The 23,956-nt window shown below is 42.9% G+C and overlaps 3 protein-coding genes across 4 annotated transcripts; 1 reads left to right on the plus strand and 2 right to left on the minus strand.

Annotated features, from left to right (window-relative positions):
- The first annotated feature begins 4,280 nt into the window (after positions 1–4,280).
- Positions 4,281–10,213, plus strand: LOC4324201 (probable protein phosphatase 2C 6). Its single transcript, NM_001428072.1, has 4 exons — positions 4,281–4,702; positions 4,832–5,155; positions 5,264–5,369; positions 9,467–10,213. The coding sequence occupies exons 1-4, from the start codon at positions 4,415–4,417 to the stop codon at positions 9,805–9,807; spliced, it is 1,059 nt and encodes a 352-aa protein (NP_001415001.1). The 5' UTR covers positions 4,281–4,414; the 3' UTR covers positions 9,808–10,213.
- Positions 10,214–11,303: 1,090 nt separating this feature from the next.
- On the minus strand, positions 11,304–14,121 carry LOC4324202 (UBP1-associated proteins 1C). Its single transcript, NM_001428071.1, has 6 exons — positions 13,927–14,121; positions 13,720–13,794; positions 13,025–13,152; positions 11,979–12,426; positions 11,771–11,884; positions 11,304–11,649 (listed from the first exon to the last, which is right to left on the minus strand). The coding sequence occupies exons 1-6, from the start codon at positions 14,011–14,013 to the stop codon at positions 11,587–11,589; spliced, it is 915 nt and encodes a 304-aa protein (NP_001415000.1). The 5' UTR covers positions 14,014–14,121; the 3' UTR covers positions 11,304–11,586.
- A 4,669-nt stretch (positions 14,122–18,790) lies between these two features.
- LOC9271063 (uncharacterized) lies at positions 18,791–23,293 on the minus strand. Of its 2 annotated transcripts, XM_066309014.1 has the most exons (5): positions 23,092–23,293; positions 22,899–22,973; positions 21,734–22,107; positions 20,861–21,484; positions 18,791–19,298 (listed from the first exon to the last, which is right to left on the minus strand). In XM_066309014.1, the coding sequence occupies exons 1-3, from the start codon at positions 23,289–23,291 to the stop codon at positions 21,858–21,860; spliced, it is 525 nt and encodes a 174-aa protein (XP_066165111.1). In that variant the 5' UTR covers positions 23,292–23,293; the 3' UTR covers positions 18,791–19,298; positions 20,861–21,484; positions 21,734–21,857. The 2 variants fall into 2 exon arrangements, with proteins under 2 accessions (XP_066165111.1, XP_015634199.2); XM_015778713.3 differs by having other exon boundaries at positions 20,861–22,107.
- Positions 23,294–23,956: the final 663 nt, after the last annotated feature.

Below are 23,956 nucleotides of genomic sequence, written 5' to 3' on the forward strand. Positions count from 1 at the left end.
CCCTCACCAACCCATGCCAGCCCGCGCCGCCGCCATCGACTGCCTGCGTCGCCGCCTGCCGTCGTTGTGTGATTGGGGTAGGAGAGGGGAGTGGGGAATTAGATTAGGGTTTCTAGTTGAGTATATATATGCCCTTGGTTAATGGGCCAAATGGACCAAGAGAAAGAGGTATGGGAATTAAGAGATGGGCCAAAATTAGCTAAAAATAGGTATCGGGTCGGGCATGGGTTACCAAGGGCAAAAAGTATTACCCAGTTGTTGCCCACTGCGTTCTTGGGTCTCGGACGAGCGTGCCCACGGGCAAAATATTACACCCATGCCCATGCCCATCGGATCGGTTATTCACAGATACCCGGACCCACGGGTAAAACTGCCATTCCTAAAATATGGGGATGAGACTAAGGTATAGGGTTAGGAAGTTATATACATGGTCATTGGGCCTTAATTTTATGGACCAAAACGGTTGATAAATTATAGAATTGGTCTACAGGTACAGCGAACGTGAGTCACCGCGGAGGGGCGGGGACAAGGAGTGGAGTGTCATCACCGCCCCCACCATCCTCGATGGTGATGATTTTTGGACCATTAGATTTTCTAAGTAGATATATCAACCATCCTCATCTAATAATATGTGAATTCACCGTGGGGAATCAATGATCGGGTCCCTATTGGTATCTCTAGCTAACTTCGCTCCTATTTTAGATGAATCCTAGCTTTAAAAGATATAAAGCTAGAGCTAGATCAGCTATATCTACGTAGTACCAAACAGGCCCTTAATTACATGATTAATTTGCGCCGATTTAGAACTTTCATATGATTTTTGTTTTACAACTTAGGTCTGTAGGATCAACTAATCATTTCTCCCCACTTGCGTAGTTCATCAACCGAAAAAGAAACTGAACATCCTTGTCATTCACTTTAGCATATGACGAGGCAGCTAAACATCAGGTTTCTTCACAAGCCACAAAAGTTATATGCCCGATGCGCAAAAAGAAAAAGAAAAAGGGCCCATCGTATGACTTTTTCCCTAATAAGTCAAAACGGTTTATTAAAAAATAAAAATAAATTTATATGTAAAACTTTTATATGCGTGTTCTTGGTGATTTAAAATCAATACTGAAAAAGAAACTACATTGAAATTATCTTAAAATTAAGTTTAAAAATTTAAAAAAATTGTTTTTTATTTGGTTGATTAGGCTATTCGATAAGAGCCAAAATCAACTTTAAATGTTAGTAGAGAAAAAGAAACTACTGTACGCTTTTAACCACGGTGCAGGTTGAAGCACACGGTAGTAGAAGTACTACTACCCTCATTTCAAAGTAGTCGTCGCTTTGAGTTTTTATTTGTAACGTTTAATCATTCGTTTATTAAAAAAAATATATAATTATTATTTATTTTATTTGTAATTTACTTTATTATCAAAATTACTATAAGTTGATTTATCATTTTCTATATTTACACTAATTTTTTAAATTAGGTGAATAGTTAAATGTTATAAAAATTAAAATGACCACTAATTTAAGATGGATGTAGTATGAAGTACTAGTATAATAAAATTTTTAAAAGAAATCAAATCTGAATACCGATGCGATCAAATGGACGTTGTTCTGTTCAGAATTCGTCAGAAAAAACGAATCGCAGAACGTACGGATTCAACGAACTTGATGAGGCACTCGAGTACCCGGACGGACCGATTCGGTGTAAAGTGTACACGTAGCATATCCCGTCCCCCGTCCGATGGAGACGCGTGTGTTCCTTGGCCACGTGTTCTCCAAACACCATGCCGGGGGCTCTGCCGGCCCCACCGCCACGGTGGGGCCCTCCTCCCTGCGCCTCCCCCAGACTGATTTCACCACGTGATCGGATGGACGGTCTTGATCACCCCATCGTGCCGCTGGGACCACCCCCCTACTTACCAAATAACCCTCGGTTATTCCCCCCGCAACAAAAACACCCTCATGCGGGGATGCCACCATCACTGACAGGTGGGCTCCACGTACTGACAAGCCCTGCACGAGAGGGGTGTTTACGTCATTGCACCCCCCCAAAAAAAATCTTCTTCTGTTTTTTTTTTCTCTGGGTGGCACCAGCTGCACGGCGCACATGGCGGCACGAGCACGACGGCGTGGGCGGGCCGCGCAACCGGACGGACCCGACCGTGTTTGCTGTGCGGCCGCATCGCCGTCTGATCCATCCACCCATCCATCCTTGTGCGGCTTCCGATCTGTGCGCCGTACAAGTGAGAGAGAGGGGGGGAGCAGCGGCGCAGCGCGTGTCGCACTGTTGCCCTGCTCGTCACGTTGTCCAGCTGCCGCCCTCCACGTGGCGGGCGGACACAGGGGGTGGGCGTGTGTCATTTTCCCGGTTTCTTTTTTTTTCCCTCCCTTTTCTGGCGCTTAGCTTTTGAGAGATGCTCGCATCTTCACGCAAGCACGACACGCCCACCTGCTGCTATCACAGACTTCATTATTCTTTTTTTTCGTGTAAATTAATAGTTTATTATACTCAAGAAAAGAAACCAGGAAGTAAGCAATAGCCTGATAAAAATCCTAGGGAAAATACTATTATTGGAAAAAAATATATGAGTAGCTAAAAGGCAGCGACTGTGACCTCATCCAACAGAGGACATTTGTCCATCGCAGCGCACACACACCAGTGAAGGCGCGACAAGCGAGCGAGACATGGACATGGACGGCCACGGCAAGCTACACCACAGTCGCCTACTAGTACTATAGTACTAGGAACCTGATTAGGGAGCTTTTAACTGCGGTAACTTTTCTCAAAATCAAAAGTTTCGTTTAAATTTTAGTCCAGATTCTAAAAGGCTATAATTGTAAAATCCAGAAAATAAACTAGAAGCCACAACTTGAAAAACCTAGCTTTTCTATATTTTGAGAAACTCGCTATCAATCAGTTGCTTCTCAGAATGTTAGAGTGTATTTAGTTCACGCTAAAATTGGAAGTTTGGTTGAAATTAGAACGATGTGTCGGAAAAGTTGGAAATTTATGTGTGTAGGAAAGGTTTGATGTGATGGAAAAGTTAGAAGTTTGAAGAAAAAGTTTGGAACTAAACTCGGCCTAAGTGCAAGTATAATAGTAAGCTATAAACTGGCTAAATGCTGAGGTGGAGGAGAGAGGAGAGGAGAGGAGAGGAGAGAAAGGAGAAGCAGGCTATAAACTTACAGCCGGCTTGAAAAAAAAACCAGAAACTCTGTGAGAGAGATAAGTGGGTCCTGTATTAATTATAAAGAGCTAGCTAATTATATAGATAGATTAAAAGAATCTTATAATCAACAGATCGGGGCTGTATTATTAGTCTTTGCTCCAAGCTTCCCAAACAGATCCTAGCACGGGTGCTACATCTGCAGCCCTTCCGAATCATCACGTGTTCACACCCCCCACCACGGGGAAGACAACACGTGCCCCCCGCCGCTGCCCGCTGCTCGCGGCGCCGCACCCGATCCGGCGATCCCCTCCGTGGCCCCCACCACGCCCACGCTGCCGTCGCTCGACACCTGTCCCCAACACACGCGGCGCGCACGCAAAAGTGGACGTAGCTTTCCCACCCCGTCTCCACTTCTGCTGCTAGTACTACTATACGAGAGTAAAAAGCTTGTAACCGCAACTGCCCTCGTGTCTGTGCGTGCGCGCGCGCGTGTTTTGCCTTTGCCTCGCTGCGTGCTCTCTCTGCTCGCTCTCGCGCGCGCGACGCGGGGTTGCTTCCTCGCGGGGGCACGCGACGCGCCACGCCACGCCGCGCCGCGCGGCGCGCTGTTTGGAGGAGGGGGAGGGGGGGGGGGGGGGGCGTGGATTTGGATCCGCGAGGCTGTGCCTGCGGGTGGTGCGTTGGCGTGGCCTTGAGGGAGGTGAGGTGGATCGGGGGCGCAGATCTGGAGGGCGCATGAGGAGGCGGCGCCGGAGAGGAGGAGGAGGAGGAGGAGGAGGGAGAGGGTGGTGTAGTGGGAGCGGCCGAGATGGGGCGTCGACGGGGTGGTGATCCTGGAGGCTGTGGTGGCGAGTGAGGCGGCGGCGGTGGTGGTGGTGGGGGTGGGGGAGGAGGGGGCTGGGATGGAGGACGTGGCGGTGGCGGCGGCGCTCGCTCCTGCGCCGGCGACGGCTCCGGTTTTTAGCCCCGCCGCGGCGGGGCTCACGCTGATCGCCGCCGCGGCCGCGGACCCGATCGCGGCCGTGGTGGCGGGGGCCATGGACGGGGTGGTGACCGTGCCGCCGGTCAGGACGGCGTCGGCGGTGGAGGACGATGCGGTGGCACCGGGGAGGGGGGAGGAAGGGGGGGAGGCGTCGGCGGTGGGGAGCCCGTGCTCGGTGACCAGCGACTGCAGCAGCGTGGCCAGCGCGGACTTCGAGGGGGTTGGCCTGGGATTCTTCGGGGCGGCGGCGGATGGCGGCGCCGCTATGGTGTTCGAGGATTCGGCGGCGTCGGCGGCCACGGTCGAGGCAGAGGCACGCGTCGCGGCCGGGGCGAGGAGCGTCTTCGCCGTCGAGTGCGTGCCCCTGTGGGGGCACAAGTCGATTTGTGGCCGCCGGCCAGAAATGGAGGACGCCGTCGTCGCCGTGTCCAGATTCTTCGACATCCCGCTATGGATGCTCACCGGCAACTCCGTCGTCGACGGCCTCGACCCCATGTCGTTCCGCCTCCCAGCACACTTCTTCGGTGTCTACGACGGCCACGGTGGCGCGCAGGTAAAGGCCGCCATTAATGACGCATCTCTACGAATTCCGCAATTAATTTTTGCTTGCAAGTGAAAGCTATGTGCACGAACCAACCGATTTCCGTACAATTACAGTAGATTTCGGTTGATTCATGTTCAGGTTGCAAATTACTGTCGGGAGCGGCTCCACGCTGCGTTGGTGGAGGAGCTGAGCAGGATAGAGGGGTCTGTGTCCGGTGCTAACTTGGGATCTGTGGAGTTCAAGAAGAAGTGGGAACAGGCGTTTGTGGACTGCTTCTCGAGGGTGGACGAGGAGGTGGGAGGCAATGCGAGCAGGGGAGAAGCTGTAGCACCCGAGACCGTGGGATCTACGGCTGTAGTCGCTGTGATCTGCTCCTCGCACATCATCGTTGCTAATTGTGGAGACTCACGGGCAGTGCTCTGTCGTGGCAAGCAGCCTGTGCCGCTATCAGTGGATCATAAAGTATGCTTCCATGCCCCGTGAGATTGATGGGCTTTTCATTGCTTGCACTGAACTTTGGTTCACATGTTAACTTGATGTTGATTGGCTTTCTCTTTGTACGTGCTTCAGCCTAACAGGGAGGATGAATATGCAAGGATCGAGGCAGAAGGTGGCAAGGTTATACAGTGGAATGGCTATCGAGTTTTTGGTGTTCTTGCCATGTCGCGATCAATAGGTACACATACCATTCTCTTCTTTAGAACACGTTTTGTTGATATAGTGGAAACCACCATGGTTTAATATTGTCGTTGGATGCTTTTGACATGTTCCAGCAATTTATGTGTGTTATTGCATTTAGTTCTTGACCAACAGCTTTATACCTTCTGGGTTGGCTGATATACCAGTTGCAATGCTGCTTGATGTTAATCTTTGCTACTTTGTTACACTACTATTTTGCAATTCTTAGAGGTTTTCTGGTCTGTCAAAGTGAAGGAAATGAAGGAATGAATTTAAGGACTACTATAAATGAACCATCAGTACTGCAGAAAATATGCTACTTGTTTTGTCTGTCTTTGTCAAAATGCTATTGGGCGGCAAGGCTGCCAAACATGACTTTTGCCTAACTGAGCGCAAAAGTTCAATAAGGACTAGTTCATGAAAAGTGATTTCTTTACCAAACAGCTTTCACGGTTTTTGGATTAGACACCACTTGTGTTTGTTCTTCAGGACTGAACAATTTTACTGGCCACCTTGTCATTTATGTACCATATGGTCTTGATCATGTCTGATGCTCCACATGACCTGGTATTCTTGGAATTCAACACCATCAGGATGGACCACAAGAGAATTGCACTGTTTACTGTATGCTAGAACTTTCTATTGATTATGGAATAAGCATCCCATAAAGATAGTCATAATTTCTTAAGCGTCCAAGAAACGGTCTTGTTAAAAAACTTCAATTCACAAAGTTGCTTGTGCTTAAGTGATTCTTATTCTTGTACCACTTATTCGGTTCCATCACAAGCTTCTGCTGTCTAAGAAAGATAGTGGTCCCACTGTCGATATTTTGTTGCCTATTATTGTAGCACTAACATAATTTTAAAAAGCTAATTAACCTAATAGCATGTGGAACTTCTGTTTCAAGGAAACATTATTTGACTATGAGGATTGCCCTGATATTTAATAAGCAAACGGAGAAAAAAAGTCACTGCATTACAAATCGATTTTTTAATTTTGGTTTAGCCCTTTATTTTCAGGTGCATAAGTTAAATATACCTTCCAAATCCCAAGTGCCTGCTCAAACAGTTGTGTGTATTCAACAGTATACATTAAAGTGAGGTTTCAAGGTCTTGTGGCCCATCTGCCATTTAAAAATTTATATTTGGAGCAGTTCCAGCAGTAATTGTGTAGATATTTGGCACTCACTTTCCTTAGATGACAAAGATTAGCAGCATGTGTTAGGAACATTTCCTAGATCTCTAATTGACAATATATGGGTTTGTTATTCGACTTCCCTTACAAGCCAAAAGGTAGCAACATGTTTTAGAAGCATTTTGCTAGATCTGTAATTAATAGTGCAAGTTTTGGTGTCTGATTTTCCTTGGATGTCAAAGAGTAGCAGCATGTGTTTGGAGCATTTTCCTTGCTCTCTGATGTTCCTTGAGGCTGTGAGCTTTTGATTTCTATGTAACTGTTTGCTTTTTAATTAGTTAATCATTTTGTTTGTTTTTTGTTTGGGTGGATGAGGCTTGTTAGGGAGTGTAGGAGCGAGGTAGAAATATCAACACTTTGTCCTTGTAACAACTCATTGTCATGTGTATCGATCTTCTGGTATTCTTTCCTGAAGTGTTCATGTTGAATCTTTTTCATAAAAAAAAGCTTGTCTATTTGTAAAGTTCCTGCCAACCTTTCTTTTGTTCTTTTTGGGTGAGCATCATGTGTTTTTGCTGTTTGTTTCCTTTCTATTGCAATGCTAAGTACTGAGCGTTGCACATGCATGTAGTAACCAATCATACGACCCTATACTCCTATGAGATGGCTACTTTGGTATGCCAAGTTTTGTTTCATCCACAACATGTTTTTTCCTAATCCACGTAGCCTATATGGTTTTGTATGTCATACCAAAGCAGTCTTGTGTTTTACAGCTGTCACTATTGCATTTTAAGAGACAAGTCACAACCAGTACATGTTTCTTGACACTTTCTAGTTGCTTTTGTAAAATTGTACTTGTTACCACTATAGAGTGCCTTTTTTTTTTTTGCCAAAAGCTCCTGTTCATCATTTGTACAACCCCGTCCTCCACATATTTGTGCTTCTTTATCATTTTACTCTACCAAAAGATAACAAGAGATAAATCTTATGGAAATATATATTCTCAGTCCACGTTTATTACTGGAAATATATAGTTATGAATAAAGTTTGGAAATATTGACTACTGATCCCACGGTGACTTGCATTTCTCGACACAGGGGATATCTCACTAGCTGTGTCATTCCAATGCAATAGATCATGAACAAATGACTAGGTAAGTAGGTCATAATTAAAATTTGCTACATATAATCAAAACCGCATTATATCACCTGTATGAAATACACCTTGCACAATAATCACCAATTGGTGCAAGAATAGTACCAATAATAAGGCAAAATTATGCTGTATGGAGACCAAACAAAATTCATATTCAACCAGGTAAGTTGCACTTAACACAAGAGAAATCAAAAACTGCTAAGCAAAAACCTTAGTTTGAGTTTTCACTTCCGTTTGCATTAGCTGGTCTGATTTTCCAGCAACTCTCCTGCTCAATACAAGGTTGACAAAACACACAGAAAAGGATAATTAGTCATGTTCTATATTATAAAAACACTGTTTTCGCAGTTGGCTAAAACAATACGATGTACATGAGGATGCTCATAACTTTTCGTTTTCCATTACTAGAAACTGTAGAACTACACAAGAACGACACCCGCTTTTGTACAAAAAAAAAGGAGAGGAGAAATCACAACACAAATGGTCAGGTTCTTATTCACTTTGAACGAATGTGTTCTTATTCACAATGAGGTAACTAGTGGCCAAGTACAACAGGGCCTCAACTCTCTCGTCACTCTTGGTGCTTGGACGCTTTGGAAACATCGAAATCTGTTTTTTGATTGTGTTGTCCCAAACTTGTCAGGAAGAGGCGTGATTTGGTGTTTGGCTGGGGGTTAGAGGGTTTCCCTTCTTGACAGCCATAGAGCTTGGTGGTTAGATCCAGGTCGTGGTCCAATTTAATCTATTATAAGCACGCATGTATGCTCTTCTAATGAAGATGAAGTTAGGGCACGGAAAATAAGAAAGCCATTAGCATGTGATTGATTAAGTTTTAATTATTACAGACTTGAAAAATATATTTATTTGATATTTTAAAGCAACTTCTATATAGAAAGTTTTCGCACGAAACATATTGTTTAGCAGTTTAAAAAGGGTGCTAACGGAAGCAGAGATAGAATATATATCTTAATCAGAAAAGAAAATTCACCAACTGTGTATGCTCAGGGTTTTCTACCCTTTCTTCTTAATATAATGATACACAGCTCTTCTAACTTTGAACAAATGTTAATGAAAATGGACTAAAATGTATTGGGAGTTAGTGCAAGCAATTCAGGTATGAACATAAGAACATGACAACAGAATTTCTTTTGTTGGGAATTTCCGTTATGTTGTTTCTTTGTGGTGGATTTTTAAAAAATCGTTGTGAGGAAGTGGTGGTGGTTTGTGTGTGTGTGTGTGTGTGTGTGTGTGTGTTTTGGGGGGGGCTAATATGTGTTTCTCCTGCATATCCGAGAGAAAAAAATGGGGATGCAATTGTTAGGACTTAATGGTACTCTGTAACAACTATAAGCCTCACGCATGCGCAAATCAGATACTTATTTGTTCCTAGAGGCACAAGAACTGCTAAGTTGAACAATATATGATTAGACTGGGTAAATAAATGGAAATCATGTGCCCCATGATATTCTCTTATTTTGTGATTTTGTAGGATATTTTTCATTAACCTCTTTGGATCTGTGGTCTACCTGACCAGTTCAATTAAAGATTCACCTTCTGAACCTACATACCTCCTCCTTTGCATCTAATGATGGTTGATGCACCTCTGTTATCGAGCATGCAATAACTGCTAAGAGCTTTTGTCCGCTATTTTTTTAGGAAATACAATTTCTTGTTATAGAATAACAGTCACTGTTCATTCTGCTCTTACATCAGCCAATAGCTTTTATCATGCAATATTTTTCTCTGATCAAGAATACACGATACAAAAACATTTCAGCCTCACTTCCTGCGCTGTGTCTGTTACAGGTGACAGATATCTCAAGCCATGGATAATTCCAGTCCCCGAGATCACTATTGTTCCTCGAGCAAAGGATGACGAATGTCTCGTTCTTGCTAGTGATGGTCTCTGGGACGTCATGTCAAACGAAGAGGTATGCGATGTTGCTCGCAAGCGAATACTGCTGTGGCACAAGAAGAATGGCACAAACCCAGCATCAGCCCCGCGAAGCGGTGACTCGTCAGATCCGGCAGCTGAAGCAGCTGCTGAGTGCTTGTCGAAGCTTGCTCTCCAGAAGGGGAGCAAGGACAACATTAGCGTCATTGTCGTTGACCTCAAGGCACATAGGAAGTTCAAGAGCAAAAGCTAACATCTTCTTGATGAACAGCAACAGTGACAGAATTTCTAGGGATCTACAGAGATTTGGAGAATCCAAATTCGATCGATTTAGAGGACTCCTTTTTAGTACATTACTTAGCCCAGTTCTCCCTCTTATTTTCTTTTACCATTTGACCCTCCCAAGGGCTGTATTCATGTATACGGTACAGATTGCAAAATCCGCACCGGGGTCTATGTTTCCTGATGGCGGTGGATCATCCCCGTTTTCTGTTCTTCTTTCGTTGTTGCCCCCTTATTCTTTTTGTTAAGCTGGGCCATCATGTATCTGGCAAATGTATATTTGAGCCTGTAAGGTACAAAGAAACTGAGTGGTATAAAGGATGATGTACTGCCTTCTCAACTATGAACTGGGGTCCGGATTAACTTCTGTTTCCAAACTAAGAAGAAGCAACAATTAATTTGTACACAAACACAACTAAAATACCCCTCTAATGATAGTTCCGCGATGTCTTGCCGTCATATCATTGGGCATAGCAAAAATGTGAAGCAACGGCACGCCAAAAAGTATATTATTCCCTTCAGTATCACCGCTAAATGATCGTATATCACGCGCAATGCCGAACAATGACGAGCAGGAGATATACCGCCTAGAAAGCTCTAGATGCGGTTCAGGCAATTCCATCGTTCCTTTTTTCTTTTACATGTCGAAATGTACAGCAGCAGAAGGATAAGGGATAATCAACACAAATCATATACGATCCGATCCTAATTCCTTTTATGTTTTAGTTTCGACTAATTAAGAATGAATAGATTCGTTTCGCGAATTAGTCTAGAGTTATGAAATGAGTTTTATCATTAGTCTACTTTTAATATTTCTAATTAGTGTCAAATATCCGATATGATAGGATAATTTAGTCCCTCGATCCAAATAGTCACTCGGATGAATCGATGAATCAGCGTGAGGGCAGGACAGAGGATGACGGGAACGCGAAGCCGCGGTAGCTTGAGCCTTGAGGCTGGCCACCGGGGAGATACAAGAGCTGTCTATTCCATCCTTCATCAACCAAACAAAAAAAATTAAAATCATCCTACCCCATAAACCAAACAAACAAATAAAATCACCATAACCCAAAAAATCAGGGGTGGACTTATTCCGTCCCACCTTATTCTCAAAACAAGTACAATCTTCGTTTTGTAATATATGATGATGCCATTGATTTTTCGACAAACGTTTGGCCATTTGACTTATTCAAAATTTTTATGTAAATATATAAAAAAAATCATGCTTAAAAAACATTTGATAATAAATAAAATCACAATGAAATAAATGATAATTACATTTTTTTAATAAGATGAATGATCAAATGTATCTGGAAAAATCAATAGTGACATATATTAAAAAACAGAGAAAGTACATGCTTAGATTATCTTGACATCTTACCATTGTTTATGCCCACATCGGCTCCTCCCATTTGTTCAGAGTTGTGCGATGCCACCATTGCTTTCATTTGCTTACGGATGAAAGATGTATCAGCTTATTTAATTTAAAATACACAAAACAAGGCCATGAAATATTGATGTCATTGATAGCAAGCCGTGTTGCCAAGATCAGTTTGCGATCAGATCGGCTGTTGCTCCCAAAACAATCAAATGCAAAATTCACATCAGTTCCACGGATCGTATGGATGATCCAGGCAGTACAGTGTATAAATAATAGAACCAAAACTCGGCTTTACGCCATAACAAACTGTAAGACCATCATTGATCTGTCGACAAGGAATCAGCTGTCAGGGGGCATGATCCATTACTCTCAATCCTTTGCAACCAATCTAATGCGCTTGCCATCAACAGAAAACCTGGAGCTTGAAGAAATCTGCGACATAGTAATAGTTCATCATTTTCTGTCACTTATCAACAGCACATCTTGACAAATACTGAAGGAGAACAAGTTAATTACAGGCAAGTAAGCTACAATTTTTTTGACATTGTACTACCTTATCCATCAAGATAGCGTGCATCTGCTCCTTATCTTCTGTCAGACCACATTCCAGAAGTTCCTTAGTTACTAGCTTTTGTAGCTTCTTTAACTTCAGAACTCCATCTGGATTCTGAAAGGGTAAAAGGAGAACTGTCAACCGCCGGATAATTTAAGCACAAACACAAAACAAAAATAGAGCAGTGTTTGTTGTATAGAAGTCCTACCGTCTGAAGTACTTTGGTAATAATTTTCTTCCACTTGATTTTCTGCTTTTTACTGCCTTTAAGGTTGGCACTACTAACTAATTCATCTTTAGTACCCTTGCTCTTTGCTTTGGTTTCTGCCTCTTCATTTGAAGATTGTACCACTTCTCCACTGTTCACGCTCAAGTTGTTCTGTCTTTTCGTGTTATCTGGCTCTTCTGAGGTCGTATCATTTGCTCTCTTTCTCTTTGCTGCATCGTTGTCCACACCTCTTTCATTTTCAGTACTCCTCTCATTGTTTACTTGTGCTGATTCTGTCACAGGTGCACCAACAGTTTCCTTGGGAGTTTGTTCAACTCCATTTGCTTGCTTCTGAGAAGCATGATAGGCTTTTGCTTTTGCCCTGTGCTTCTTGCCATCTGCATGTGATAAGAGTGTTTGCTTGCTAGTGGTTGTCGTCTTGCAAAGGCTGTGATACAAATCCACAATAAGTGCAAAGTTTTTAAACGTTTCCACAGAGTATTTGAATTAAGACCTAATAAATATCGACCCAGAACAATGAATACTAGTGAATGCTGCTTCAGCTGATATGGCCTGGCTACAAGGACAAACACGAGATTGTTTATCTAAAGAATGATGACCTATTTTTTTTGTAACTCTGACATTGTCTTTCCAAAATAATTGGATGACCAATACTAGCTCTAAGAGTAAGTGTTATACGGTTGTAGCTACAACCAGTAGAAAAAACAAGGACAAAAATGATGTTAAGCGTAGACAATTGCAGCTTAAAAAAACATCACATTTGTTTCATTAGTGTTATAGACACAATCACACCTCACATACTAAAGAATCACCTTAATAACAAAGCAAGGTGTTTCTCTATGGTTGCACCAATGCACGTAAAACACAAGGTACAAACATTAATCATACTCTACACCTTAACATTTTAAAATATAGAATGTCCAGAGCTAACATGATGGGACATGGCTTCCGCTGTTTCCACAGTTCCACTACAGAACCATCTGCAAATGTAACTATTAATATGTTGCACGGTGAAATTAGCAAACCTGCAGAACCAAGGGGGATATGTCGACAGCCCGACATTGATATCAACATCAGCATTTGGCTTTGGCTTGTCTTGCTTGCCCTGTGCATTGTTGGATGCTTTGTTCTGTCCCTTGGGACCATACTTCTCCTGAAAGGGAATGCAGCATTAAGATTCAAAGCACAATTTACACATGAATCTATAGCCAATCTGAACAAATAGAATCATCTCCGAGAGTTAAACATCCCTCAAAGAATTCAGATAAGACCTGTGTGATGTGGAGCTCAACTGCTCAGTAAATTTTGACGGAACATACTCTTAGTACAGACCTACTCAGTGTCTGAGTGGATTACATTAATAGACTTTCAAAGCATAAGACAGTGTTTGACCGATCGATTTCACAATAATCAGATCCAATCCCAACCAAATAGAACCAAATCACCCTGATCTCTGTAGTTTACTAATTAGAACATAATGAAATTGTCAGAATTCACAAATTCCACCTTAATCCCTACTATCCACTAAATCGAATGAAAGAAATGAAAGCAATTCGACCTGGCCTCACCATATAAGCAATAGCATGAAACATTTCCAATCCAATACCATTCAATTCGACACTAATTCAAACACAGGTTACATGTGCAAACCAAACGAATCACGTTTCACTAGTACTTAATGAGCAATCAAGAAACGGGCATATGGGGAAGGTGTACTCACAGCCTCGGAGATGCACTGGGTGTGGCCCTGGACGGTCTCCTGGGTGAAGAACTCGCCGCAGTCGATGCAGGAGAGCTGCCGCCGCAACACAAAAATCGCAAACAAATCAATCACAATCCACCACTTCTCTCACCTCGAGACGATCAAGAGACTCTGCTCACTTCGGAGACGAGCAAGATCAGAGAGAGGGGGGGAGGGAGAGCAAACCCTGTAGGCGGAGCAGGAGCGGAAGTGGCCGGCGAGCTTGGGCTTCTTGAGGTCGTCCCCGCAGTCCTCGCACTGGAACCACACCATTGTCGACGCTGCCGCCGCCGCCGCCGCCTCTTCACCTCCGACGAGCGGGCGGCGCTAGGGTTTTGGGTGCGAGGCGAGGCGAAGGACGCAGCGGCAATTGGGATTTGTCCCTCGCAAGACACGCGACCGTGGACTTAACGGAGGCCCAAGCCCATTTGACCTCTTTTGCATGGGCCATCGCACCATACGGCCCACTACCCACATGGTGGCTCCCTTTGAGATTGAAATCGGAACACGACGAAAAAGCCAGAAACGAACAAGATTTGTTCATCTTAAAATCTATCTATTACTAGCAAAATGCCCATGCGTTGCAATGGGTGAAGCAAAAAAAAATAGTAATTAGTGTGTGGGAGCATAAAGCCACAAATCCACTTACATGAATACTAAAGTTTGAAACCACAAAAAAATACTTTTTTTGTCATGTATTATTATGAGTCAATTGCAATACATGGTTATTTTTTGGTACTCGATATTGATAAACACATATTTTTCATATTGTAAAGAGTAGCCATAGTACAAGAAATATTTTTCGCTAGCTATCAGATCAACCTCACTGCAATCCAATTGCATAATCGCTCACTCAAAAAATTAGAAGGAAATGGTAAATGAATGGAAAGAAAAAAAAGGTGGTGTATCGCAGAATAACTTGCACTTTAAATAATAGAAGAAATCATACAATGAATGGAAAAAAAAGTGATGTGCTTAGGTGTCCTACGGCGAATGAGAAATTGACGAGGGTAAAAAAGCCGGATATAAACACGATTCATTCTATCGGTGATTACATGTTTTTTTAAAAAGATTTTTTTGTTGGTAAATAATTCATTTTGTTGGTTATTACATGCTTTTAAGTAATAAAATTGATTTTTTTATCCGGTTCCTGGTAGGCATGACTCCAAACTTCATTCCTGCTCTGTGCTACAGTGTCGCGCGGTACTGTGCTACAGTGTCGCGCGGTACTGTGTTGGGTTGCTGCTCCTCTGCTCTGTGGGGTCGCTGGTGGGCTGCGGCTTCTTTTTTCTGGGCCGGCCTGCTGTTGCTTTGGATGGGCTGCGATTGTCATTAATCAACGAATCCGGGCTGCTTTGGATGGGCTGCTCCACAAATAAGGCTTTCTCTTTTTTTTTTCTTTTCTCTTTCATTTGCAGGCGTAAGAGATCTCGCGGTCACGCTTTTAGATTGTGGATTAGCGATAAAATTTCGTGTGGGCCCACGCTTAATGACGGACAAAAAGATTAACCGGAAATCTTACTTATTTTTTAATTAGGTATAGATATTATTAAAGGAATAGAAAAAGAAGCCTCCACGTTCGCTCTCATAGCCTAGAAATTCTCACATTAATCGGAGAAAAAGAAAAAACAGAGTCCATATAGAATTACAATTTAGAAATAGCTGAAATTCGAAATTAAAAAAATAAGGAATATTAGAAGAGGAGACTAGAGTTCATATAGAAATACAATTTAGAAATAGTTGAAATTCTGTTCTAAAAAAAGAAATACTTGAAATTCGGAATTAAAAAATAAAGAATATTAGAAGAGGAGACTAGAGTCCATATAGAAATACAATTAGGAAATAATTGAAATTCGGAATTAAAAATAAGGAATATTAGAAGTAAAGTATAGAGTCCATATAGAAATACAATTAGGAAATAATTGAAATTCAGAATTAAAAAATAAGGAATATTAGAAGTAGAGTATAGAGTCCATATAGAAATACAATTAGGAAATAACTGAAATTCAGAATTAAAAATAAGGAATATTAGAAGTAGACTATAGAGTCCATATAGAAATACAATTAGGAAATAATGGAAATTCGGAATTAAAAATAAGGAATGTTAGAAGTAGAGTATAGATTCCATATGGAAATACAATTAAGAAAAAAAAAGAAATTCGGAATTAAAAAATAAGGAATATTAGAAGTAGAGTATAGAGTCCATATAGGAATTTAAAACTAACTAAAATTTGGAATAAACAAAATAAAATTAAAAGTAGAGTTTAAAGTCCGTATAAAAATACAATTTATAAATAACTAAAATTCGAAATTAAGAAAAACATGGGAATAAGAGTTTAAAGTCAATATAGGAATACAATTTAGAAGTAACTGAAATTTAAAATTAAAAATTAAAGAATATTGATAGATGAGTTTAGAGTCCACATAGAAATACAATTATAAATAATAAAAATTCAAAAATAAGAATAAATAATATTGGAAGAAGAGCATAGAGTCTATATAGAAATACAATTTACAGAAAATTCGGAATTAGAAAAAAGAAATATTAAAAGATGAGTCTAGAGTCCATATAGGAATATATATAATTTACAAATAACTAAAATTTGATATTAAAATAATTAATAACTAACACGTATATAAAATACAATATAAATATTACACATTAGTAGTTTTGTAAAGTTATTGAAAAATTTAAAATTATGTTGTCATTTTAATATATTTGAATAATATAATGAGAAAACATATATGCTATTATATGAGAGAAAATATAATGATGCCAGCCGCGCAATCTGCGCGGGCCACCATGCTAGTTATATTATTAAAACAGCTTTGAAAGGAGGCACCACGTTTGTTGTGGGGGCTAGAAATTTCTACATTAATCGGCGAAAAAGAAAAAAAAAGAAAAGGAGAGTCCAAGTAGAAATACAATCTAAAAATAGCTGAAATTCAGAATTAAAAATAAGCAATATTGAAAGAAGTTTCCGTATAAGAACCCAATACGAGATTAATCAAAATTCGAAATAAAAATAAAATAAAATCCAAAATTAGAAAAAAAAGAGAGTCCAAGTAGAAATTCAATTTTAAAATAGCTGAAATTCGGAACTAAAAATAAGAAATATTGAAAGAAGTTTCCATATAAGAACCCAATACAAGATTAATAAAAAATTCAAAATAAAAATAAAATAAAATCCAAAATTTGAAAAGAAAATGATAGTCCAAGTAGGAATACAATTGTAAAATATCTGAAATTCTAAATTAAAAATAAGAAATATTAAAAGAAGAGTCCATATAAGAACCCAATACGAGATTAATTAAAATTGGGAATAAAAATAAAATCGGAAATTAGCAAAAAAAAAAGAAGAAGAAGAGTTCAAGTAAGAATACAATTTAAAATTAGCTGAAATTCAGAATAAAAAAATAAATAATATTGAAAGAAGAATTAAAAAATAAAATATTATTAAATATTAGAAATATTAAAAGAGAGTTCATATAGGAATATAATATTGAAACAACTGAAATTGAAAATAAAAAATAAAAATACTAAAAGAATACAATAAAATATTAATTAAAATTTGAAAAAAAAATTCTGAAATTAGAAAAAGAAAAATAAGATTTCAATTAGGAATGCAATTTATAAATAACTAAAATTTGTGATAAAAATAAAGACTATTGAAAGGAAAGATCATCTAAAACACATGACAAGATAAATTAAGTAATAGGCCTATAAAGGAATAGAGTGGTGGCGGTTGATACGACATATAAAAACTGTTAATGAAACACCAAATAGAATCTTAATTACGATTAAAAGGAGGGACGACAGACAGACCGTGAAGCAAACGAGCAAGGCGGTTGCCGGGACTTCTAGAAAGTAACCCCCCATTGATAATTATATTCGATTTTTAAAATCTCAATGACAATGAAAAGGAGAAGCAGCGGGCGGGGTGTATAAGAGTATAGTTGCAGAGCCACCGACGGTTGACAGAACTTCTAGAAAATAAAAAATGAATTCCAACGATAGTTATGTTCGATTTTTAGAATCACAATGACAATAAAAGAGTAGGCGGCGGATGGGCCGTAGAGGAGTATAATGTCATCGTTTGACGAGACTTCTGAAAATTATAAAAAATAAAACATAACAAGACAATAAACTCTAAAAACTACTAGGTCCAAATTTTAAAGGTTCGGGACTTCTAAAAAGTAAAAAAAAACAATGATAATCATGTTCGATTTTAAAATCTCAATGATAATAAAGAAGGGAGGCAGCGGACGAGCCGTAGAGAAGTACAATTGCAAAGCCGCTGACGGTTTGGCAGGACTTTTCGAAAGTAAAAATGAACTCAAACGATAATTATGCTCGATTTTTAAAATCTCAATGACAATAAAGAGAAGAGACAGTGGACGAGCCATAGAGGAGTATAATGGAAACGTTTGACGGGACGTCTAGAAATTATAAAAACAAAACCCAACGTGACAATAAACAAAATCCAATTTTTAAAGGTTCCAAGGAGAATGAATAGAAATAGTGGTAGATCAAGCAAGCAAATAAAGAAGGAGATGACATAAGGGGTAGCAACTGGTATGACTTTTAAAAAATTATATAATTAGAAACACGGGGATGATAAAGTTTGGTCTTTCAAAGTCTTAAGACAATAAGATAGCTATTTAATAAATTTTAAGTAAAATCATACTATAAAAAATATATGATTTTGTTTGGGTGCTAGCCACGCAATTGCGCGGGTCACCCATCTAGTTGCTCTTGTAAGAGACATATCTAGTGGACTCATCGTTTCGCTTGTAAACGATTGTACTGTTAAAAGCAAATGCTTAAAAATAAACTAAGATGGAAAAAAAAATCCTAAAGTCAACTCAAAATTAAAATTTTTGTTTATGCTTATAAGTTAAAGGCTAAATGATGTGGATTTTAAATCTGAACTACCATTGTGAAGGATTTGCTGAACTTTTATTCATTGACGAATTTAACTCTCTGATTCTGAACCAATAATCTCAATCAGTATACGTGGGCAATTACAACTTCGGCGCAATTTAGATCGATCGGTCAGGAATAACAATTTCTGACATCACGTAATATACGTTTAGTAATGAATTTTATTAGCGTAACAGCCTCTCAGCACACCACTACACTGTGAAACTGCTGTGCATATCCGGATATTTCATAATCTAAATTTCAGCATAAAGAGCTACTAAAACATTGTGCACAATATTATCCAAAATCACTCTATGAATATTTGCACTTTTGAGGTGATCCCATCCATGAGTTGCTTGACTATGGAGGATTTCTCCCTGTCGCCCTTGGGATACCTTGATCCTGTCGGGGTGGGTCGATAGTAATTGCAACTCTCTTCGTCAGTCAAAATGATCGTCTGTAAAGCCATAGCTAGCTCCATGACCATTCTTACAAACTCCATGTATTTCTCCTCTACTTTGAAGCCAGCAATCTTCAGGCTCTTCAGATGCTTGTGCTTGAATTCTGAACAGGTCGTCTCGCAATACGGCGTCTCTTGCTGCCTACCGTGTCGACTGCGCATGTCCTTCTGTATCTGTGATCAGCAAGGTCATAACTTTGTTAGGATTGAACACGCATGTCACAAAACGATGACTCTGCTATATATGTTTTTGAGGCCGTGGCGACGGGGACGGCACGGCGACGGCGCGGAGTTGGGCGTGGCGGTGGGGCGCCACGGTGTCGGCTCTCCGCGGCTCCAGCGACGGGCGACGGCGTCGCCAGATCTGGTCTCCCCGCTTGGCCGGGGTGACCGGCGACGGGCTCGGTCGTCGCCGGCGCCGCTCCACGGACCTGGCAGGGGGGTGGCTAGCGGCGGCGATGGTGGCGGGTGTGGCGGCGATGAAGTTGGCGACGACGGCGGCGGACTGCGGCGCGTGCCGTGACGCCGGCCCTCGTCAAGAACCTCGTTGCCACGAGGGAGGCGTGGCGCCCTCGTCAATGCTCCGGCTGTGAACGCCGTTCCCGTGACGCCTTCCTCCACGATGCCGGCGACCCGCGCTCCGCGCTGCACCTCCGATCCGCGCCACCCCGGCCGGATCTGGACGGCTGGCGTCTGGCGGCGCTGGCTAGCGACAGTGGCGGCTGACGGTGGCGGCTAGACGGTGGTGGCTGGACGGGGGTGTCCGTGGCGGTGGCGGTGGCGATGGTGGTTGACGGTGGCGGCTGGCGACGGTGGTCGCTGTGGCAGTGGCGGTGGCGGCTGTCGACGATGGTACCTATGGCGGCGATGGTTGAAGGCCATCATCCGGCTGACGGTGCATCGTCGGCGGCGGCGGTATGTGGAGGCGGGGAAGGGGTCTGGCGGCGGGGAAGGAGGAGTCCAGGTGCGGGCGCGCCGTCGACGGCGGGAACAACTGTGGGCGGTGGCCTTGGCCAAATCGCTGAAGGGACAATGTTGTTGACCGATGACGATCCTTCTTGTGCGGATTGGTGGTGTGGGTTTGGACAGGGAATCGCGAGCGAAAGCCTTGCCGAGCCATTTGGCTGGCTGATAACGGCGACGCCGTTTGGCATCGTTCCCCTCCTTAGAGACGTTGTTTTAGCATACCCCTTTCCTTTCCCTACCATATTCTCCGGGTGAAAACCTTGCCTCGGTTCCGAACGAGCGGTGGCGGTGATCCACGTCGCATCCTCCTTGGGGGCACCGCTTTAGAGAAACCTCTTCGTGCAAGGATATTGTCATTGGTCTATGCATTGGCTTCGAACTTCAGTCCTAGGCTTTGTCGAGGCCTTCTAGCTTCACATTTTGTTTTGCTTTTCTCAGTTTGGGTCCTCTCTTCTCTTGTTTGGTGTGTTTAACTTGTCTTGAACTACACTCTCTTCTGGAGTGGATCTTTGTAATAATTGGTTGTAGTTCTTTTTGAACAAAGGCCGGGATATTATATTCCATTATCTAAAAAAAATATGTTTTTGAGGCTGAAACTTGATGGAGATCAAGAGAAAGAGGTACTCATTTTGTGTCAGACAAAATGCAGTGCCCTAAAGACTAGGTGACACTATTAGAGTGGTTTCAGTTTTTAGTTCTGTGGAATGCGTATTAGTTTCATTGATAACAAACTGAATGAACTTGCAGGTAAGAATTAAAAAAAGGCATACCGAAAGGTTGAAGTTCTGGAGGAATGGTGCTGCCTGAAGGAAGAAGATCATCCATAACAACTCATATTGGCCATCACCAAGATTAAGCACGGTCAGCTTGCTGAAGGAACCCTGCAATGGCCTTGGATCCTCAAGTTCTATCCAAATCTGAACGAAAAAAAAAATTCAAAAACAAGAAACTGTCAGTCAACTGCCACTCCTCGCTTACGAACATGAGCAAGATGGATTAAAGAATAAAGATCGATTTTCCGCCGTTCAAGAAACGCAGAGAAAGTTGGCTGACGCTTCTGGCATTGACCAAGAGCTTACCCCCCCCCCCCCCCCGGGCGCGTACGGATGTCTGCCCCGTGGATGAGGCTGAGGTCGGCAAGGATCGGTACAGAGCCGAGGGACACCGGAGCACCATCGGGGAACCAGCTGTCGACGGAGAGCCGCGTGAGCTTGGGGATGCTGCGCAGCACAACCAGCACTCAAGCTCCAGCACCCTGAGCGCCGACGACCCCGGTGCGACGTCGATCACCAGCTCCTCGCCGGGGACGACGCCCGTCGCAGTCGAACACCGCCAGGTGCTCCAGCCGCGCGCGTGCACGCGCTGAGGAGGACGGCGACGTCGGCGCTTCTCAGCTGCAGGTGCCGCAGCTCGAGCTTGGTAAGCGCGCCGAACACGCGTGGCGAGTCCACCGCAATTCCAAACGAAAGGGTTTCGAACAAAGGATTCTTTAGAGTAATTTTAGAGGAATTCAATCTTATAAAACATTTTGTTATGTGGTCATTTGAATCAAAAGAATAACTATAAAAAAATCATATGAATTTCCTTTGGATTAGCTCAAAACCATGCAATTTTTGAAAAATTCTAACATGAGCTTCAACCACCTGGTTGCGTCGGAGATCGCCAAGAACCTGGATACCGCGCGGCAGAAGCGACCCGCAACCCGGTCCAGCGCGCGTTTGTCCACCATCCATAGCTCGACTCCACTCGGGATGAACTTCTTGACGCTTATCCTTGGCTCCAGCAGCAGCCATGGGAGCCACCGCCACCGCCTCGACAGGCTGCACGTCCTGATCGCCTCCACGCGTGCTGCCAACTCCTGCAAGATGAGCAGAAGGATGTCGTCCGGGAGAGGGCTAATCCTGTCTTCCCCTTCAGCTTGCCTGGATGTAGCTGCAGATGCAAGGTGGTTGCCTGCGCACGAAGGGAAGATCTCCATGGATGCTTTGTTCTGTCCCTTGGGAGGACCATACTTCTCCTGAAAAGGGATGCAGCATGGTAATGATTAAGATAATAAGATTCAAACCACAATTTACCATGAATCTATAGCCAACCTAAACGAATAGAATAACCTTAGAGAGTTAAACATCCCTCAAAGAATTCAGAGAAGACCTATGTTATGTGGAGTTCGACTGCTCAGTAAATTTTGATGGAACATAGGCTTCCTTCGTTCCAGCTCCCTCCGCCTTGTTTTCCGCGCGCACGCTTCCTAAACTGCTAAACTGTGCGTTTTTTACAAAAATTTTATATACAAAAGTTGCTTACAAAAATCATATTGATCCATTTTTAAAAACAAATATCTAATACTTAATTAATCACGTGCTAATGGACTGTTCCGTTTTCCGTGCGCACGGTTAGTGTAGGGAACACAGGCTAATGAACGCAGTAGAGACCTATTTAGTGGATTACTTTAAGGCTTTGAAAGCGTTTCACCCTATTCAGTGGATTACTTTAAGGCTTTGAAAGCGCTTCACTGGTCAGTTTCACAATAATCAGATCACCAAATCATCCCCATCTCTGCAGTTGGTTCACTAATAAGAACATAATGAAAACTTACGAATTCCACCCTAATCCCTATCAACTAAAATGAACGAAAAACTGAAAGCAATTCGACCTGGCCTCACCATACAAGCACGAAACATTTCCATCCAATACCATTCGATTCGACGCCAATTCAAACACAGGTTACATGGGAAAAACAAACGAATCACATTTCACTAGAACTGCACGAGCAATCAAGATATGGGTGGAGGGGGCAGGTGTACTCACAGCCCCGGAGATGCACTGGGCGTGGCCCTGGACGGTCTCCTGGCTGAAGGACTCGCCGCAGTCGATGCAGGAGAGCTGCCGCCGCAACACAAAAACCGAAACAAATCAATCACAATCCACCACTTTCTCTCACCTCGAGACGAGCAAGACCAAATTAACCGAAGCTACAGAGAGGGGGGAGGGAAGAGCAAACCCTGTAGGCTGAGCGCAGGAGCGGAAGTGGCCGGCGAGCTTGGGCTTCTTGAGGTCGTCGCCGCCGCAGTCCTCGCACTGGAACCGCGCCATTGTCGACGCCGCCGCGAGCTCTCTTGCTTCACCTCCGACGCGTCTCTCGCTAGGGTTTTTGGCTGCGGGTCGGCGAGGCGAAGGACTGGAAGGCGGAAGCTTCTGCATGCAAGGCCCGTGGAATGGTTGCCGACTTGCCGTAGTGGAGCGGAGGCCCGAGGGGAGAAAGAATTGCTAAAACTTGAGGCCCAAGGCCTAGCCACGTGACCTGATTGCGGCCCATGTTGATAAGTTGCAATAGAGATTTCGGCCCAGTGTTTCTCAGGTTGCATCCAGCCCATGCGCGCTGCAGCCCGATTCGGCAACGGCACCACGAGTCCTCGGCGCGTGCACGCGGCTGGAGCACCTGGCGATGTACGACTGCGACGCCGCCGTCCCCGGCGAGGCGCTGGTGATCGACGTCGCGCCGGGGTCGTCGTCGGCGCTCAGGGAGCTGTGTTGAAGATAATCCTAGCGCCATCTTCTATTTCCGCTCCACTCATTCCTCTACGCGCATGTTGTAACGTCCCGACCTAGAGCTTAATAGAATTAATAGAATACTCATATCAACAAGTTGTAACTTCTTTTTCGGAAGCCGATCTCTAAAGAATTCTAAGGTTAAGCGTGCTTGGCCTGGAGTAATTTAGGGATGAGTGACTGATCGGGAAATTCTTCCCGAGTGCGTGAGTGACCGATGGTCCACAGCATGGCACATGCGCTGAGTGAGGACAAAGTGTGCAGAAAAGACTTGTATTGCTTTGTGAGTTCCCGAGTGCGTGAGTGACCGATGGTCC

This window comes from Oryza sativa, chromosome 1 (assembly GCF_034140825.1).
Source record: "Oryza sativa Japonica Group chromosome 1, ASM3414082v1".
Classification (NCBI taxonomy): Eukaryota; Viridiplantae; Streptophyta; class Magnoliopsida; order Poales; family Poaceae; genus Oryza; species Oryza sativa.